The sequence below is a fragment of the Homalodisca vitripennis genome, chromosome 2 (genome assembly GCF_021130785.1).
Source record: "Homalodisca vitripennis isolate AUS2020 chromosome 2, UT_GWSS_2.1, whole genome shotgun sequence".
Taxonomy (NCBI): Eukaryota; Metazoa; Arthropoda; class Insecta; order Hemiptera; family Cicadellidae; genus Homalodisca; species Homalodisca vitripennis.
In genome coordinates this window covers 22,427,314-22,448,951 of record NC_060208.1, presented here as the reverse complement: position 1 = coordinate 22,448,951, position 21,638 = coordinate 22,427,314, and the positions used below count along the sequence as shown (strand labels likewise).

General features: G+C 33.8%; 1 protein-coding gene across 2 annotated transcripts; it reads right to left on the bottom strand.

Annotated features, from left to right (window-relative positions):
- Nucleotides 1-1,740: 1,740 nt before the first annotated feature.
- On the bottom strand, nucleotides 1,741-13,572 carry LOC124353675 (probable cytochrome P450 6a14). Of its 2 annotated transcripts, XM_046803631.1 has the most exons (7): nucleotides 13,450-13,572; nucleotides 12,319-12,412; nucleotides 9,919-10,176; nucleotides 6,579-7,296; nucleotides 5,627-5,845; nucleotides 4,126-4,371; nucleotides 1,741-2,163 (listed from the first exon to the last, which is right to left on the bottom strand). In XM_046803631.1, the coding sequence occupies exons 3-7, from the start codon at nucleotides 10,156-10,158 to the stop codon at nucleotides 1,985-1,987; spliced, it is 1,602 nt and encodes a 533-aa protein (XP_046659587.1). In that variant the 5' UTR covers nucleotides 10,159-10,176; nucleotides 12,319-12,412; nucleotides 13,450-13,572; the 3' UTR covers nucleotides 1,741-1,984. The 2 variants fall into 2 exon arrangements, with proteins under 2 accessions (XP_046659587.1, XP_046659588.1); XM_046803632.1 differs by lacking the exon at nucleotides 12,319-12,412 and having other exon boundaries at nucleotides 13,450-13,541.
- Between the last annotated feature and the right edge of the window lie 8,066 nt (nucleotides 13,573-21,638).

Here is a 21,638-nt window from a genome sequence, read left to right as displayed (position 1 = left end):
GTGTTACAGCAGCGGTCTCTTGGTGATGAGCTGTTTTGTTATGTACCTAGATGTATTACTGGAATAGTACTGTCTTAGTATTCTTTGTGTAATAAAAGTAGTATTTTTCTGCAGAGACTGGTTGTAGGCCTAACACAAACCCTCTTTTGTAATCAAAATATTGTCAATTTGTATTAATAGTACATTAACAAGTTAATTTGTAAATTATTTAAATAAGTTGTAACAATTTTGTTAATTGTTTACCAGCGTTCTGTTGTCTGTTGAAGTCGAGTGTGTGTGTGTTTTTTATATATATTGTATTGTACTTAGCGTATCTCATGTATTATTTCTGAAATTTACATAATCTAAATTATTAAAAAATTTTACAGTTTATGGTGTTTTGTTCTCTGAATCCTTACCTATTTATTAAACTTAAACATTTTATTTTGTCTAAACAGGCTAAAGCATACATTAAATGTCTTGTTTTATGACAAAAACGATACAGTATACTAATACAAATTACTGTGTATTTTATCATTCAATTGTTTCTATATGTAATACTGAAACTTAACTCATATATTCCTATTAGCCTTTTGCAATATCATTACAAATCGCTTCAACTGTGTCCAGGTTGTATTTATATTCATCTTTTTTAAAATAGAAATAACATTTTAGAAGTTTCTTTTCTGTAATATTGTTTATTTTTTCTCTTTACAAAGCAAAGTAAACAAATAAAAAAAAACAGCCTATACATTCTGTTATAATACAATATTAAAATATATAAATCAATAAAACCATTTTAATTTCACACATAAATGTCATAGTCAAAATTTGCAGGAATTCAGGTAAGAAAGGCACCAGGATACCATTAGGTACATATTTTTAGTCACTTAACCCGGGTTATTTTGCCTTGACCTAGGTGTGGGCCCCCTTTGGTTAACATGTCTGGTTTGCTAGGCTAGGATTATACTAGGCCCATAGTCTACTAGTCCTCACTGTATTACATAGTCACATTTTCATATTTCTACTTCAATTTATTCTTCATTACTGTCTAAATTTCTAATCCATTTTAATCATTTTGGTCACCACTATTTACTAAGTTTTCAGAAGAAATTTAATTCTAACTCCATTCAACATCAATATCTCGGTCTTCCTCCGTGATTTATGCTCCATGTTCATTTTTTATGCACTCTTTCAGAATCGCTTAATTCCTTTGGTAATTCATAATGATCAACAAAATTTTTACTAGAACCATGTTTCTAAAAATGCAATGCAAGTGTGTAGACGTCAGCTGAAGTGGTGTAAGAGATCCTTTTTTTCAGATATTGTGACAAGAGCAAGGTAGTCTTTATTTAACACAACTAAAAGTCCAAAGTTTCAAATAACTCAAGTACCGAATGGCAATCGTTACGAAAAGCAAGATAATATCTGGTTGACTTATGATTGATGAGCGAGCATTGCAGGCTCAAGGGACTGACTCAATAGCCAACGAAACAGTGAAGAAAGCAAATGAACTAAAACAAAACATAGGACAGCCGTATTGCATATTTTGAGCTAACTGGAAATATGGTGAGGATAGCATGACTTTCTGTCCTGGAACTATATGATGGGTAGTAGAGTTTAGCCTCTTACACTGGCTGGGATGGTTTTCGAAGAGAGCAAAGCCCTCGATCTTCAACTGAGTACGCTTTCCAACTAGTAGACTACAACTTGTCAATCTCCTCATGAATAAGATAGGTGTTAAATAAGGATGAATAGAAAGATTAGTGCTAAAAATGCATATTTGTTTAATATAAAAGTACAAAAACAAATGCATCCACTTTAAGAACAAAAATATTACTAAATATTATTTTAGTCTTATAAAGGTAAGTAAATATTATAACATAAATGCAATATTTTCAATAATATCAAGCAATATTGCAGAGTAATGTTGACCTAAATAAATATTTTAATAGTTTTTGAAACTGCTAGAGATAGTTCTAAAACTAGTTTCGGTGAAGACTTATTACTGGGTTGACTGATTACGTTTCCTGAAGGTAACCCAGATGCCTCCCAGTGGTCTTGCGAAAAAAGCGGACTTGTCATAGCTGAGGGGCTCCTGAGTCTGGCTGTTAATATCCACTGCGAACTGTTCCAGCACCTTGCCGAGACACACTTTCATCTCCAGAAGAGTAAATCTCATCCCTGGAACATGTCACAGAGTAATTGTGATTAGGTTTCGATTTTGCAGAACATTGACTTTAAAATTAACACAGTTTCATTTCTCACACACACCCAATTAGTGTACAATTACTTTTCTCAACAGACACCCAATTAGTGCCAAAAGTTGTTCTCTAAAGGTTTACGATTAGTGTGAGTATTAAGAGGGAAGACCTATTTTCTCATAGACCATGAAAATGCTAAAAAAATTCCACAAATTAATTAGTGTGAGTATTACGAAGGAAAAATTTCTTCTTCTGTTTTCTAACAGACATCCAGTTAGTGTACTTTCCTCAACACACACATAATTAGTGCTAAATTTAACCACTGCAATATTCTTCTCAGTTTGGCCAGAATGGCAATGTCCATGTCCTACTGTTTACTTAAACCTTTTAGGACCACAAGTTTAAGATTTTCCATGGCACTTCCTACTAAAATTGTGTTACCAGACATTGAAAGCAAGTGGTGCCAATTATTTGAGCAATTTCTTCTTCCTTACACTGTGATTGAATCATTGCTAATTCAGATATTCAAGGATAAAAGCTATTAATAGGGTTGAGGTCAAAATTATCCTGAATAAAAGTGAATGATACACACACTAGAGTTGTGCTAAGGTTGTTGCATTACTTCTCCATTCTGTTAAACTTTTTTCACAAACAGCACATGTAGCGCTAAAGTAAACTGCTCCATGATTAGACACAGAATGTGAAAAATTCAAAATAAGTCAATAATCAAAATGTTCCTGGAAATAAGGCAAAAAAAATTACCAACCGTTTCAAAAGTGGGTCTTTTTGGACCAGCTTAAAAGATGATGATATAACTTTGTGATGGAAGGACCTTCTTTCATAGCACATTGATGCTGGTACAATAACTTAAGAGGGCATTTGGTTATATCTTGTTGATGTTAATTTAGCCAACTTTAATTACATTTTTCTCTGAAACTACAAAAGGTATCAACTTATTTATTAATTTTGTAGCTTATAGCATTTTATCTTATACATAAAATATATTAGGTTTTTATCTAGTTAACAATAACGAATATGAAGCCATACACATAAGAGAGCTGTTTTTTACTTCAGTTTTATACTTACACTTACACTTTTATATGGACCTATGACTACCATAGTATTGTATAGGATGTCATATAATGCTAAAATCACAAAGTAAATGCTTTGTGGTGTAAATATAGCTGCTCATCTATTAAGTGAAAATTGGTTTCTAGTCCTGGCAGAGCAAACTATTTTCTGTTCATTAACCTTTCTTGAAATTAAATTATACTACTGCTACTTTTACAAACTTAACACGTATATAAATACATCATATATTTATATCATATATAAATAACACTTTTGACTGTGTAGTATTCAGCAGGATATTTCATTGAATGCTAAAGTCAGTTTCTGCTCTAAGACTGACCTATCTATAGGCCAAAAACAGTAATGATAACTATATACACAACATACATTACAACGTATATTACACAATAGTATTAAACATTTTGTATTGAGTAAACTCTGACCAGTATTAACAACAAATTTACCATCACATTTAAATTCAATTTTGAAATAGTTACATTTTAATAATTCAAAGACATCTACTGTAATAGAACTTTAAGAATGAAATGGAATACTAATTAAAAGTTTTTGTCAGTATAATTTACCGCTAATTGGATCTCTGTGAGACAATGAGTCTTCCTTCTTAATACTTGCACTAATTGTAAACTTGTGAAGAACAAAATGTAATTGCTAAAAGATTATTTGATTGCAAATCTTTTGCTTTCATAAAATCTAACACTTTTTACGGCAAATATAGTTTGTTTACTGTATGTGTCAATGATTTTTATGGTAAAGAAATAAATGATCACTCTTTGGTTGAACTTAACAGTATTTGGATTTCTTTGGATAAAACATGAGTAGTCAGCAACTAAATTGGAGAGACTTTGCTTACCAACACAGGAGCGAGGACCATCGCCGAAAGGTAGGTAGAGAGGATTGGCTTTGTGGTTGTTGTTGGAGAATCGGTCCGGGTCAAACACTTCTGGGGATGGATAGTACTTGGGGTCCATCTGCAGACCCCCAACAGGAATTGAAATCAAGGTTCCTTTCTCCAGAACTGCTGAAGTCCCTGGTATCCGATAAGGCATGGTCACCTCCCTGGTCAGTAGAGGTACGATGGTGTGAATCCTTCCTGCTTCTGAACAAACAAATTTTGTACTTAGTACATTTGAACTGTATATTTTCAAGTAGTTTGATACAAATTCGTTCATTCTCTTGCTACAGAATTTCTGTGTTGCATTTCTTTGTTGATAATGACCCCCAAATCCCAAAAGTGAAATCCTTGATACACCATAACTGTATTGGGGTAGAGGAACAGATTGGTCAGTAAGTTTGTAATTCTCTGCAGAGGTGAGGATGGAACTATTGTTAGAGCTGGAACAGCTGTAGCCTATCCTTCTTCCAAAATTACAATCACTGACACAGATGTTACCTCGACTAGTTTGTGAAGTAGTCTCAGCAATAGCCGATATGGAAAGAAATATCCAGGCCAAGTATCAAGGAGTCATTGTTGTTGAGGTCTTTCTTGGTTACAGCATTTAGACAATCTCCTTTCTAAAATAAATTGTTAACTTTATTGATAAAACGCACAAAATCTATGTCACACATCTACTATTAAAATTGCTTACCATTCTTTATTTGAAACACTCCTAAGGTATGGCCTAGTGGTTTAGAGAAGAAGCCCAGCAAAAAATTGTTAGATAGTATTAATATTATAAAAGAGGGCCATAAGGGCTTTAGAGAGAGAGTTGTAGAGATGCTTTCATGACCCTATTGTATACTGATGGACAACCTCTGCTGCAGAATAGACACTTCCATGACTACAATACTAGACACGGCACACGTTACCACCTACCACCTCATCACCTCTCCCAGTATGAGAAAACCCCTCCTACATGAGCACAAAATTGCACAATCTTCTGCCAGAAGAATTGAGATGCCTCTCAAAGAGAAGATTGAAGACTGCTCTTATGGCTTGGATGGTCAACAATCCTATTTACACACTCAAAGAGTTCATTGAAAGAAGACAATGAACATTACAACTTGAAAATATTAAATATTTTTATCTAAGTTGTGTATTATCCTATCTGACGCCATTTCTTGCCGTATTTGAAATTAAGAATTTTTGTATCTGTACCTACTCCTTAAATCTTTTCCCCCACTCAAGGTGGCTGCAACATAAGATCTCAATACTGAAATATACATCCTTAAATATCTCCTTACTAAAATATCCTGTCACTTTGGAAGCTGCACAAAATACTTTTTTGAGTTTAATGCAATGGACGGCTCCTCAACTCCTCACCATGCAGAGAAAACCAAATCTCACAATAAAAATCTGAAAGTCTGTCAATGAATAATTTAACCTCTAAGTAAGCAGTTAAGTAATCAATCACCTTGTATGACCTGGTCCATGTATGTCAAGTCTCTGACAGTCTCGTGACTCCAACCTCCATGTTTGGTGAGGGCGGACTTCACCTCTTCTGAGAGCCTCTCTTGTATCTTTGGATTCTTGGCAATGTTGTACAATACAAACGACAATGATGAAGCAATAGTTTCTGAGCCTCCATTCAAGAATACAAAAGACTGTGCAGCAATCCCTTCATCTGTAAATACTGTGGAAAAATCATATAGTTAAAAAAAATATGTAAAACATCCAGATTGTTTTATTTATTGATGGTTAAGAGGCAAATCATTTGTAATTTGGAGGTAAACGTTTCAGCAACTTCACTGAATTTTTATTTTAACATTCAAAGGTGAACATAATATTTAATTATATGTCCTACAATTATTCTAAATTTAGTTAACAATTAACACAATTATCAATCACACAACTAGAGCAGTAAACGTTAATTACTTTAAATAATTTATTACTTTATGTGTGTTGGCCAAAGTCAGTACATGACTAGTGTCACAGTGAAGATGCTAACAAGATATTCTGTAGCTAGAAATGTATCATAGTTTATCACATTTACTACGGTGGACCCAACTTACATTCCGGCTGTCCTAAAGTTGATACATCACTAATGTCGCAGTTCAGGTGCTAACGAGATGTTCTGTAGCTAGAGATGCATCATAGTTTAACACATTGACTGTGGTGGTAAATGTAATAATTACAGTAAATAAAAATAATATTATTTTCTCTGAATGTAATGATCAAACTCTAGATTTATTAGACGATCTGTAGTTCTTTTTTGCTCTGAGTCACACATTACAAACTGTTCTGCTCCAGAAGAATAGCACTATGTTTAAACTTATGAAGAAACATTTAGCTATTTAAGTTGAAAAGTGAATGGCGTTTTTCATACACAAATGAGTGTAAACAAATTGGATTTTATATGTACTTACATTTTCGTGATATCCCTGGCTTTGATGATGGTAATGCATATTCCATTTGGTTCATCTGACCATCTTCTCCGTCCATTTCTGAAGCTGACAATTTTGCACTCTTGTTTGCCATCTCATCTTCCTGCAGTTTCAACATCATTTGGAAATAGTCATTCCTCATGATGTTATTCTGTTTCCTATAGTCCTTTGTGGTCTTGATAAGACTTATCATGTACTTATTTATGTCTGCAGAGAAAGGGCCAAGACCTAATAATCTCACCAGGGTAGTGGGTAGTGTCATAACCAGAAAATTGATCACCTTCTGCTGAAAGGACACTCCGAAAACATTGTTGATCTTCTCAATAAATTCATCTGTCTGAGGATTCTCTTTGCTGAAATCAAGGCCAAAAGCAACACTCCCGATGATCTCTGTGGAGAAGTTTAAAAAAAGTGATCTTGCTTCGACAACCTGGTTTGAACTACAAGCTTGCTCAATTTCATTGGTAAGTCTATTGCTGCAGTTGTTCATTTGTTCGAACATGTCCTTGAGTTTGCCGGAGGTCAACGCTGGGGTAAGTTTATGTCGTAGAGCTCGCCACTCATAACCCCTGAGGTTGAACAGGTTCATCGACACGGGACTTGACTCGATGAAGGGAAATCCTCGATCTTGGAAGTGATTAAAGTCTTGGATCAAGATTCTCTTGATCAGTTCTGGATCCTTCACTAGCAGAGTGGGCATCTGCAATAGATTATGATTACAATTTATTTATATTATATCATTATTCTTCATTATTTTTTGTATTGTACAGTATAATCAACTCATGTGCACTTTACATCACAAAGAGTTGATTCTTATGTTGGACTAACAAACATGACAAAACTTAACATCAGTGTTTTAAATCTTCTTTAAAAGTGTTTCTTCACCTGGCTGTTTTATCAAAATCTCTTTATTTTGACCTTCTAATTAAGAAAATTTAATTGTTAGTATTCAAAAACAATTATTAAGCCACCATATTGTAACCTCTTAGCGGTTTCTACACATAACAAAAATGTAATTAATAATGTAATCAAAAGCAATCAGCTGATTCTATTTCCTTGTTATTTTACATTAGTTTGTTGTTACATTCATTTTATTTAGTAAACTAGTTTTTAAGTTGTTGGTGGACATGGTATTTATGGAAGAGGGAGAGAGGGAGGAGGAGGGAGAGAGAGGGAGATAAGACAATACACAACCTAACCATACATACCTACATTCACACCACATACACAATTAACAACAAAATGTGCACAGACACACACACTCACACACAAATTCCCTTACCACAGATCTAATCAAACATGCGTTTTCTATGGACACGAACACCAGATCTCATTCATATGTACACATAAATCTTTATATTACTATAATATAATATAATAATATATGCCCTTGTGAAATAATAAAAAACAAAGAGACTTTGGACTCATACAAATACACAAGTAAACCCACCTATATACAATAATTCAAGTACATTTCATAGTTATTGGCTAAAAATATGTGTTTTTTAATATAAAACATGTGTAAAAATTGTAGAAAAATTGTTCAACTTCAACACATGAAAAATTTAAAAACCAGACTTTATACATTGCATTACGTTATGCAATTATTTTACTTCTCTACCAATTTTTCATTTTTTATAAATGTTGGCAAGTGATTACACAATTTAGGCCCCAAATAAACAAAACTTTTTTGGAACAATAAATTTATAGCCCCAACAGGTCTCAACATTCCTATCTGTCTAAAGAACAAGTATTTTTTTGAGGTTGTGCTCGGAGGTTCCTCCCCACACAATCAGGTCATATCTGATGTGGGATTCCACCAAGGCATGGTGATTCTGATGTGGGTCTTTGCTGCTACCAGATCTCATCCATTTTCTCCTATGAACCACATAGACTCTAAAGCTAAGTTTATTACTTAGTATATCAACGTGAGTGGTCCAGGAAAGGTCAGCATCTATTGTTGAGCCCAGAAATTTAGTTCGCTGTTCTGTAGAAATATTGGGAGTCTTTTGTATATTTTCAATGTTTGTAACTAAAATTTATTTGTGTTGTCTTCAATGACTATTGCTGAGTCATTATGGAAGCGCTACTGGAGTGCTTTATCTATTGTGTGTGCAATGTCAAAAATGAGGCTTTGAGCTTTTTCATTCTTAAAAAGCAAGGTGGTGATGTCTGTATACATTATTGTCTTCACAGTTCTGTCATTTATAAAAAGCACATAAATGAAAGGATTCAGGACTGAGCCATGAGGTACTTCTCTTTTCACTAGTTATAGTTTGGATCTGATAATACTGTTTCTATTACTGTTTGCTTTCTGAACTTCAATAATTTCTTTATGTCACTTCTAAATAGCTGGATACCCAATCTACGGTCCTGTCTTGAAATCTTAGTGCAGCCAGTTTATGCAGTATCAATTTGTCAACAACAAAATGAACAAACAAGCAATTTGTAAACAGTCAAAATGCTTTGCTTTAGGCTAGCAAAACAGGTTTTGTAATACATGCGGGAAAAATTCGCTGAATTACATTATTCCAAAAATATTTAATTAAATCCCTATAGAACTGCAAAAATTTAAAAATTGCTATAATGCTAAGTCTTACATACTTGATTGGCTGCTTGAAATTGAAAATGATTAATATTAATAGACTGAATATTTAGGTTTAGGAAAATAGATTATATTGTATAACTTTTCATGTTGTTGTAGCTTTGAATAACGTTTTATCTTATACATTGATGTTGGATTTATATTTGTACAGAATAAAGTGAGTGTGTGTGTGTTTGCGTGCAGGTATCCATTAAGGTATCCTGCAGAAAGTTAGTCTTTGCTAATGTTTTGCCAAATCTGAGAGGAAGACATGTACCACCATTGAACTCGTTGTCTATACAGAAATGAAACTTCACACAAAATTTCAAGTCTATACCTCTATCCTCCATTAATTTTAGAAATACTGTGTGGACAGAGACGCAGAAGACAGCCCCTGAGTGGTAGGCTTCGCTAACGCTCAGTCAATTAATTAAATCATTCAGTGATTGGCAACTAACGGGGTTCTACTGTTTTGTATTTAGTCAAAATCAATGTGATACCAATCTTGACAATATTAGTGAACTTCTAAAGCCAGTTTCCAATGTTAAGTTCCATAATTTTATATACCATCATTGTGGGTGATCTAGACAGATTTACAAGTCTCTGTATCATGCAGTACTGATTACAATATACCATAACCCAAAACAATATTTAAAATCCATACTCCAAATAGCTGTTACAAGCCTGTGTCATCAATACCAATTATAATCTTGTTCCATAAAAATTCATCCAACATACCCTTGATTGGAAGTAGCCGAAAAACCTCTCTTTAGGGAAATTGCTGTAGAGGAAGTTGGTAAGATCAATCTGTGATTTGGTGATTGCCTCAGGCAACCCGATGACAAGAGTTGGACGTAAGTAGGGAATGTTTCGGTCCCTGAAGTAAGAGTAGGTGTTGTTTAAGTAATGATAGACCAGGTAGAGAAGAGTTGCCACCACGAGCAGAAAGTCCATCAGCCACGATCCTGTCACTGCCATTGTGATTGTGTCTCCTGACTGTAAATTAACAATATTGTGAAGTTTCCAAACATTATTTATAATTTAACTTCCTTAAAACCTTACTTAAACCAGAACAACATTTGTTATGATTCTCACTCTATTTGTTTCATATACAGGGTTGTTCAAAAAGTCCTGCACAAGCTTGATAATTCCTGAAAACTTACAGCTAAAACAATAAAACTGGGTACATTATTACTGCATCTAAAAATATACTTTTTAAAGTAACTACCATTTATTTGTCATGTCAGAGTGATGGCCCGCAAGGAGTCAGGAGAAAATCTTAAATGAGAGTATAGATTGAATAGTACATTAAATTAAAGGTTTTTATTAGTAGAGTACAATGCTGCAAATCTTACCTCAAAAGGTTCACTCTTTAAAATATTACGCTGGATTAAATTTTGAAACATTTACAATGCAGGTCCTGTTCTAGACGGATTAATATTCTTGTTTTGGCTCAAGTTGTGAAAATTAGACTTAGTAAATGAATACTGGACTTAAGAAATAGTTTTTAAAGTAGCTAGTGACTCTTCACATCCAATGGAGGATGGTCTACAAGCAGTTCGGCAAAAGACTTAATGTAAGCATAGTCAAGATGTACATCATTATAAAGGGGTTGTTTAGCAGATATGAATGATAAAGTGAAAAAAAACCTGCTATCTGTTATTATAATAGAAAGTTCTTATTTTTAGGTTTGGCTTTGGACTTTACTTGATGTACATCTTACATTACACTTGAAAACATACATAACAGAAACCTTGTGAGTAGATCTGTCAAAGGAAGTTGTGTCTAAAAAACTCAAGAAAGAAGAAACAGTGTTGAAGTATCATGATGGTATGATGGTTTGTAAATGGAAGGATATGAGGGTTTACATAAGTAATCAGTATGAAAATGGTATCAATGATGGTGTCAACAGATGGGGTAAAGAAAAAAAATGAAGCCTTTCCTATAATAGAGTACCTACAATAATTATATGAGTGGAATTTATCAAAAAGATCAGTTGATAAGCTATTACCCCTTTGAGCGGGAGTCTACGTGATGGCATAAGAATGTACTAGTTCATATTTTATAAATGGGAATCCTAAATGGTTTCATTTTGCACAATAAATATGTTATTGGCAAAAATAAATGCATTGTTAGAATTCAGATTGGACATAATAAACTCTTCTTGGGCCTAGCAAGGATGAGCTGAGAGTTGAATCTGTAAAAGAGGGGGAAGAAAATGGAGGGGAATATGAGCACTTAACAACAAACTTCGTGTTTAAATAATTAGGGAATTCAATCCCGAAAAAAGTAAAAATGTGTTCTTTTAATGGAGTAAGAAGGGGCACAATATTTGAGTGTAAATATGTTTAGTGTATTTGCCCAAACCAACCAGCTTTGTGCCTTACAAGTGGTTTGCTTAGTACCATTCCTAGTTCGAACTTTGGTATAACCTATAATGTAAATATAAATAGTGTGCATAGATATAAGATGAGTTAGCAAAATTAGTTTACCGTATTATTTCACATGATATTGCTATTATTTGTTAAGTCAGCTGCTAAACGCATTAACACGTTTTCAACATATTTAAAACTGATGGTGTGTGCTGAGAACGTGTTTACAAGTCGAGTTTTTTATTCAAAAGTAGTAAAATAATTAAAAAAAAACTGTTTACTTATTGGTAAAATAACATTATTAGTTTATTTACAAAACAAATTTTAATGTCTTTTGAACAGCCCATCTTAAGTGTAATATTGACCAGCAGTGAAAGTGTTAATAACATGCTGTTTGGTTTGATTGAACCCCTTTTTCCAGGATGGTATGTTCATGAGTCTAAAATCCAAATTCTGTATTCAAATATACAACAAATTTTGAATATACACCCAAATTCTATTACAATAACAATAACAAATAAAACAAGCATTCTTGTATCCCTATGTGAACAAATATTTTCATATTATATAGACTTGTTTCTACATTGTTTAAAATAATAATTAAATTCCTAAATTCATGATTTTTAAAATAAGATAAAAATAGATTTTGAAAGTATAGTCACATCCTAAATATTTTGTTACCTATTTCAAGAGGGTTTTTTGATAAGACAAACATTATTGTTTATTATTTTTAAAGTACAAATAGTAAAGTTTTGTTAATACTCACCAAAATCAGACAACCATTAACAAATTAATCCCAAGATGTATTCTGGGTGTAGTTCTTTGTGTGGTGTAGTTATGTACAAGGCGATGGAACACACCTGGATATAAGATTGCGGTTTAGAAAGTGAGTAAATTGTCAAATCATTTAGTTTACAGATTTGCTTATCTTTCTGAAGATAAAATAATGCTACATGCTTTAAGTGAATATAAACAAGAGTAAATTCAGAAATCATCACATAACTTTAATATTTGAATATACTAAATGACTATGAGACAGTTCAATACTGTTATTATAAATAAAGATGCAAGCTATTTAAAACCAAATAGTATATTAATACAACAACAAAAACTGTAATTTGTCATTAGTAATGTAAGCCATTTTGATATAAACCATATGAAATATTTTAATGCTAGCACTTTTTGATTATCTGCATATTAAACTATTTTAAATAATAATTTTAAACTGTATGAAATATACTAATAAACTATTTTAGAACACTAAATAGACAACTAAAATTGAAATAATGAAAACTAAATTGGTACTTATTACTTCTGACTTGTTAAATAATTCTAAATTAAAACTTTTAATTTTATAAATATTGTAACCTGTTATTAGCATGCTTGAATAAATTTCATGTTTTGCTCATAAGAAATGTTCAATCCTATTTTATTTTTATCAAAGTATATCAATAAGAAAAATACCACATAATAGAAAATTAGGTTAATTCTATAATCAATAGTAAGTTAAACCAAAATATAAATTATTAACAAAGTTAAAGACTAATTTTAAATAAACACATTATTTTTATGTTATTAACTCCACCTATAGGGTTATCTATATATATTAATGTAATGAAAGTAACTAAAACCCTTTTAAAAAACTTTTTATTACATACACATGTTTCGGTTTTTAACCATCATCAGTGTACATTAACCTCTAAATAAACAAATAAATAGTAAACAATTAGATATACACATGTGGACCTTTTAAACATATGTTAAATTTAAATAAAAAGTTTTTTAAAAGGGTTTTAGTTACTTTCATTACATTAACATTATATTTTGTATTCAAACAATGACAATCTAACAAACAACAATAAGCTTAGCCTACTTATGAAGGAAAGTTTCTACCTACACAATAAAAGTCTGAGAGAGTCAGTCAGTCAACTGACCAAGGCAGAGGCTTTGTGGCACTACAGAGAATTACTTTAAGGCCACCTTTATTTACTCTCCAAATATGCAGATTTGTTATCACTCATTCAGTACTGGATGGTGGTGATAAGTAGCATTTGCAAGTCATGGTGACTTTTAGTTTTAAAGTTGTGTTGTTGCTTATGTCAATATGTTTTTCTCCTCAATGACTTGTATGTTTGAAGTTTGAGGTTCATTTGTGAGTCTGTTGATATCTGTAGACTGTGTAAAAAACTAATTAGTACAATATACCATGAATTATATATTTACTAGACACTTTATTTCACCATTTTCACAGTAATTGAGGGTCCTGGACGGTATAGATTGGGCTCTATGATTTCATTTGCATTTCAATTTTGTCACAAATGACAAAATTAAATGTTTGTGAACAGCTTTTATGAAAAAGTAGTGTCACATTCCACAGTCTGGGTTCATAACTATAAAATTGTGAACATTTAATCACTACTGTACAATAATAGTTTATCAAAACTGATTATTTTGGTGCAAATAGTGCTTTATCAGGTTTACAACAATTTAAAAACTTAAAATGAGTTTTCTTTGTTGTTACAGTACTTTTAAATTTTAACGACATGCCAAATTTTATAACATAAATAATTTCTGTAAGTTCATGGTCTCTGTCTCTCTTTGAGTTAATTGCATCTTTATATACATTTTTAAACTATAAAAGCAATAACTATTTTGGAAGAAGTGTTATTTTTATTATGTTATAAATGGGCAAAAATGTCAGGTTTAAAGAAATCTGCACTTAAAAAAAAAATTAAAAAAAAACAGCCATTATACAAAGATTAATATTTTACAAAAAAACTGCTTCAAAACAATAATTTCTGAACTAAGTTTTTATTTAAATAAATTTATTAGTAATTCAGATGCAGCTTGAAATCTGAAGATTCACATCATTACTTTCATTTCACAATGAATATAATTTAAGTTTTAAAATGTTTGAAATAACCAATACTAAAATTTAATAACTTGTGCTTCAAAACAATTCCTCAATTTAGTTAACATTCTTACCTCTAAGATGAATAATTTTGTTGGAAATGAATAATAATTGGAAATGAAATTTTGTTCTTATTATTATGTAAAAATGTTAAGTATTTGTAACTTTGAAGTAATCCAATTTTTAGCTTATTATTCTTAACATTTTAACTACGGTATTGGTAAGTAAAGTTATTGTGATTAATGTTTTACTTGAGTAAATATTCAAGGAGTTAAATGTATGGATACACTCTGTTTAGTTTTGGATGGATAAAGATGGAGGGATGGAACTCAGGACATCTTTCTAGGAAATAAAGTGAACTTTTTAGTCACTGTTACAACTTTATCCATTTGCCCTTGGGAGGAGGGTGGGAGTTAAAAATTATTAAATGTAAAGACGCATTAAGTGACACTTCATTTGAAACCTCTTGATAAACGAAGAAGAACAGTGGAAACTAGAGCCTTTTATCTCAACCCAGTACAAAATTGCAGCTCATTCAAATTAATTAAAAATTAATTGAGGAAAAACATGAACATCCATTCAGAAGGCAAATAACTTTAATAGACAACCCACTTTCCCAAAAACTCAAACCTGTTTTACAGTTATTACCTGCTGCAGGGCAGCTTGGACATGTCAGACTGTCCTTGGGCAGCAGTTTGAAGATCTGATATAATAACCATAGATTAGTAAGTTTTAGTTGTTTTACTGCTCGACGTTATTGTAATTACTAGTGCTACGGTAACTTTACATTTAAAAATTTTAAACTGCTCCCCTCCCAAAAGCTCATATTGGGGAAATGGTTCCCTTTAGTTTCCTAGAGGGGTGTCCTGAGTTTCATTTTTATATCTTTGTCCATTGAAGGTTGAGTAGAATCCATCCATGCTTTTAAATGAATTAATTTCAATGAGCTGCCATTTTATACTGGGTTGAGGTATAGAGCTCTGTTCTTCTTCCTTTATCAGGACCTTTCAAATGAAGTGTCACTGTATGGGTTTTTATATTTAAAACTTTTTAACCGCTCCCATCCCCTGACTGACTTTGAGGATGTTCTCTTGCGCCTGATGCCGTGCTACAGTCGTGTCCTAATCATGGGTGACATGAACACTAATTTACTCATGAAAACACAGAAAAATGATTACAAACAACTGACTACTATGTTTAATTGTTGCAACATGACTATTGCATTGGACGCTACACACCACACTGCTGAATCCCACACCCTCTTAGACATTATAGCAGTTAGCGATCTTAATGATATTGTTCACAAAGGGCAACTTCCAATCCCTGCAGTTTAAAAACACGATCTTATTTTTTGTGTGCTTTCCTATAAAACGCCTAAGCCTTTTGAAAGATTCTTGAAATATAGGGATTTTAGGCATTTAAATAAGGATGTCTTCCTAGAAGATGTACTTCAAGCACCATGGCTCTGTACAAACTCAGTTGACCGTTAATAACATGGTTGCCACATTAAACTCATTGATTCTGTCACTCTTCAACATGCATGCTCCAATTGTTAAAAAAACAAGTGAATAAAAGGTGCCCAGTGCCTTGGCTCACTCAAGACATTTTAAATTTAATGGCTCAACGAGACGCAGTCTACCGGAAAGCCAGGAGGACTGGTGATGCGGTGGCCATGGATCAGTATCGCCGACTCCGAAACAGGGTTAAGCAGAGCCTTTGAAATTCTAGATTGAGATGTATCAACACGTTATTTGCTAATAAGAATCAGACTTCAACGATCATGTGGCGTAATGTGAAAAAGCTGGGCTTTGGCAAGCAGCCCTCTTTAGTCCCAGTCCAAGTTCCCTTGAATGATTTAAATGATTACTTTCTCTTAATTTATATTCTCTTAATAATCTCATGTATTATTTCTGAAATTTACATAATCTAAATTATTAAAAGATTTTACAGTTTATGGTGTTTTGTTCTCTGAATCTGTAATGTATTGAATTACAATAATAATTATAATAATTATTATTATACATATTATAAATTGTTACTGGCAAGTTAAAGCCACAGCCAAAGACCAACTGTATGATCGTATGATGCTGTGACGTCATATGGGGTGATCAGTTTGAATAAATGCCATTGGCTGTTCTCATCACTCCACCAGATCATACCACCACTACCACTTCCAGTGTCCTGCCCTTGTCTCTCTCTCAGTTACCCTCCAACCTTAACCGAGCACAGTCGATGATGTAAACTAATTCAGTCTTTTATTCCGATTCCCCGTAACACGTACACAACAATTGGCGACGAGGTATTAATGCGATCCCGCGAGTGCAATGCAACCTGTTCGATTGTGCGTAAATAATTTCTCCGAAAATTATAGTGGGAGGAAGTGTGTCTGTAGTTTGGCGTCACGTGGACTCAAAATCGGTACATTTTGATGTTGGAAGACAAGGTCGTAAATTGGAACATTTCGTCTTTATTTAGTGAAACAGTAAAAATGGCGGGAATTATTGGCGGAATCGGTGACTTCGACAACAGTGCAGAAACTTGGAATTCGTATGATGAACGATTTGAATTATTCGTTGACTGTAACAGTATTAGTGACGACAAAAAGGTTAGTACGTTACTAACAGTCGTGGGTGTGAAAACGTACAGTTTGTTACGAGATTTATGTACGCCGGAAAAACCTTCAGTGAAAAAGTTCGATGAATTAGTGAAGTTAATTCAGGACCATTTGTACCCGAAGCCATCATTCATAGCTGAAAGGTACAAGTTCAGCAAAAGGAATCAGCAGGAAGGAGAATCAGTCGCAGAGTACATCGCCAGCCTCAAGAAGTTGTCTGCATACTGCGAGTTTGGTGCATCCCTCAACGACTATCTCAGAGACAGACTGGTGAGCGGCATCATGAGTGAGTCGACCAAGCAGAGGCTGTTGGGAGAGACCACCCTAACCTTCGACCAGGCTGTGAAAATCGTCTGCTCAGTGGAAGCGGCGGAGAAGAATGCGGCGGCATTGACAGTGAACGGCGGCAGCCGGGTCCAGCGGATGGCAGCGCATCACCACCCACATGTGAGAGTCGGCGGCAGCGGTGGCAGCGCGAGCTACAACGCAAGGCACGAAGTCAAGGTGCAGTGTACGTGCTGTGGGCAGTGTGGTCACTATAGGAAGCAGTGCAAATTGTTTGGTGTTGTGTGTCACAAATGTGGTAAAAGAAATCACATATCTAAGGTATGTCGATCTACTGAAATTAGTAAGTTACCAGACAATCAGCTTTCGAAAGTTAAGAAAGGTATATCTTATCAGTCTAATTTTCAAAACAAGAAAAACAAAGATTATAAGAAACATAATTTTGTAAATGATAGTTCAGAACTGTCAGATTCAAATAATTCTAAGAATTATGTTCAGAGTGATGAAAATCTTGAGAGTTATGTCGAGGACATACAGAATTTATTTAAAGTAAATGAAACTCACGGTGAAAGAATTAGAGTTGACCCAATTAAGATTAAAGTCCTAGTGCAAGGTCGAGAAACCATATTTGAAGTTGATACTGGAGCTAGTGTCACAGTGTGTAGTGAGGATTTTTATGAAAATAATTTTAGTTCTTGTAAATTGTTAGAAAACGACCTAACTTTGAGTTCGTACACTAATGAACCTATTATACCTGTGGGCAAAGTTAATGTTGATGTTTGCTATGAGAAAATACATAAATGCTTAGATTTGTATGTGATTAGAGGAGGTTCACATCCTTTAATGGGTCGTGATTGGCTTAAGGTACTGGGAGTTGACATTTCGTTTAAAAATAACTTGTGTGTTATAAACAGACCTATAGATAACAAGGCTAATTTCGAGACAATGACGTCCGAGCTAACTAATCAATTTCCAGAAGTGTTCACTGAGAAACTAGGTCAGTATACAGGCGAACCAGTAAAACTAAATCTAAAAGAAAATGCTAGACCTAGGTATTTTAAGCCAAGACCGATACCATTCTCATTGAAAAGTAAGGTAGAAAAAGAACTACAACGCTTAGTTGACGAACAAGTGTTAATTCAAGTAAGCAGCTCGGAATGGGGAACGCCCATTGTACCAGTATTAAAAAAGAACGGTGAAATTAGGCTATGTGGAGACTTTAAAGTTACTCTAAATCAGTATCTAGAAGTAGACAAGTACCCTATACCTAGAATAGAAGATTTATTTGCAAATTTACAGCATGGAGAACGTTTCTCTAAAATAGATCTTAGTCAAGCCTATATGCAATTAAAGTTAGACAGTGAGTCACAAAAATTATGTACAATTAGCACGCATAAGGGTCTTTTCTCATATTGTAGAATGCCTTATGGAATCTCATCAGCCCCAGGCATATTTCAAAGAGTTATTGAACAATCTTTGCATAATTTAGAAGGCATATCAGTGTTCATGGATGATATTCTTATCACCGCACCTAATAATGAAACTCATGTAAGTAGGTTGCAAGAGGTTTGTAAACGCCTGAGTGAAAAAGGATTTACCGTAAAGAAAGATAAATGTACGTTCTTTGTAACCAAAATCGAGTATCTTGGTTTTAGTATCGATAAAGATGGACTGCATACCTCTGAATCTAAAATTAAAGCTATAAATCAAGCACCTGTACCTAAATCTGTCACTCAAGTCAAAGCTTTTATTGGCTTGGTAAATTATTATGGAAAGTTTATCAATAATTTGTCAACAATCTTGAGTCCGCTGTACAACTTGTTAAAAAAAGGACGTGCCATTTGATTTTGATGAAAAATGTCTCAAATCATTTAGCCATGTCAAGGATGTTTTGACTAAAGCACCAGTTTTGGCGCATTATGATTCAAAGTTGCCTGTAAAACTAGCAGTAGACGCAAGCTCGACAGGGCTGGGCTGCGTACTTAGTATCATAACCCCTGAAGGCGTTGAGAAACCTATTGCATACCACTCTCGTACTTTATCACCAGCAGAATGTCAATATTCACAAATAGATAAGGAAGCTTTAGCAGTAGTATATGGAGTAAGGAAATTTCATCAATATTTGTATGGCCGAAAATTCACATTGTGTACTGATCACAAACCTTTAATTAGCATATTTTGACCGAAAAAGGGTTTACCTGTTTTCGCAGCAAGCCGATTACAAAGATACGCATTATTTTTAAGTGGATACAATTTTGATGTACAGTATGTAAGGTCAGAAAAGCATGGTAACGCAGACGCATTATCACGCTTACCATTAAGCACTAAACACGTTGTAAATAATAACAATGAACCAAGGTGGAAAGGTACCTATTTACACTGTATCGCTGAAAGTTCAGTACCTTTAACTTTTGAAGATGTAAAAGCTGAAACCCAAAATGATCCTATTATAAAACAAATACATAACTATGTGATGTACGGATGGCCAAATTTTTTGTCAGGAGAGAATAGGGAATTGTTACCTTATTTCCAAAGGAAGGACGAGCTAACAGTTGAGGATGGCATTGTTATGTGGGGATATAAAATTGTTGTTCCTAACAAGTTGCGTAGCTACGTATTAAATGAGTTACACGCGAGTCACTTGGGAATTGTAAAAATGAAGTCAGTAGCAAGATCCTATATTTGGTGGCCAAATATAGATGAAAACATTGAAAGCCTAGCGAACAATTGCTCTTCCTGTCTTATGGAACGTTCTAGTCCTAGTAAGAGTAATCTACATGTTTGGCACTATCCATCTATGCCATGGGAAAGATTGCATATTGATTACTTGGGTCCTTTCAAAGATAAGACCTACTTGGTAGTAATTGATGCTTACACTAAGTGGTTGGAAGTATTTGAAGTAGGCTCTACTTCAGCTAAGCTAGCTATAGAAAAGTTAAGAGAACTATTTTCTAGATTTGGATTACCTGTCATTATCCATAGTGATAATGGACCACCATTTACCTCAGTTGAATTTAAAAATTTCATGCAACTTAATGGTATAAGACATACATTTTCACCAGCTTATCATCCTCAGTCTAATGGTCAGGCTGAGAACTCAGTTAAGTATGCTAAACGTAAAATAAGATTGGCTTTTCAAGAAAATATTGATACTAAAGTAGCCTTGAATAGGATGTTATTTGATTACAGAAACTCCGTTCATAGTACTACTAACGAGACACCTGCCAAATTAATGTTCAATAGACCACTAAGATGCAGGCTAGATTTACTCAGACCTAATGTAGCCAGAACTGTGCAATTAAAACAGGACAAACAAAAAGAATATTTTGGCGGTAGAAAAACGAGAATTCTATTTCCTAATCAATCTGTATTAGTGAGAGATTATCGCTCTAAAGACAAATGGATAGAGGGCATTGTAATAAAACAGTTAAATAATGTGATGTATTCTGTTATGACAAAAACTGGTTTAATTTGGAGTAGACATATTGATCAGCTGATAGGACTACACAGTAGTATTGTTGACAGTGACAGTCAAATTCCACCATCTCAGGACCGTACAGTTGCGGAGCGTGAGACAGGCGCTCAGTGTCCGCCAACTCCAAGCCCAGTCAGAATTAGTAACACTGACCTCATTAGATCAGCTGGTCTCTCCCCCTCCTCACCGCATCATACCTCTCCATGTCACATCACTACCCCTCATTCTAGACCACGTCTTTCTCTACCCTCAGCTGTTCCTTCTCCTGTCACTAGAACAGCTGATCATACAAACAGATACCCAACTCGTATTAGGAAACCTGTAGAGAAATTAAACTTAATAACTTACAGTACTTAAGGATGACATTTAATAATTAATGATATGTGTTATTTATATTTAAATGTGTTTATTATATATTTATTATTACACTTGTATTGTTTAATTTATCTATAACTTGTGTGAATTCAATTTATTTTGAAATTTGGAAGGGAGGAAATGTAATGTATTGAGTTACAATAATAATTATAATAATAATTATTATACATATTATAAATTGTTACTGGCAAGTTAAAGCCACAGCCAAAGACCAACTGTATGATCGTATGATGCTGTGACGTCATATGGGGTGATCAGTTTGAATAAATGCCATTGGCTGTTCTCATCACGCCACCAGATCATACCACCACTACCACTTCCAGTGTCCTGCCCTTGTCTCTCTCTCAGTTACCCTCCAACCTTAACCGAGCACAGTCGATGATGTAAACTAATTCAGTCTTTTATTCCGATTCCCCGTAACACGTA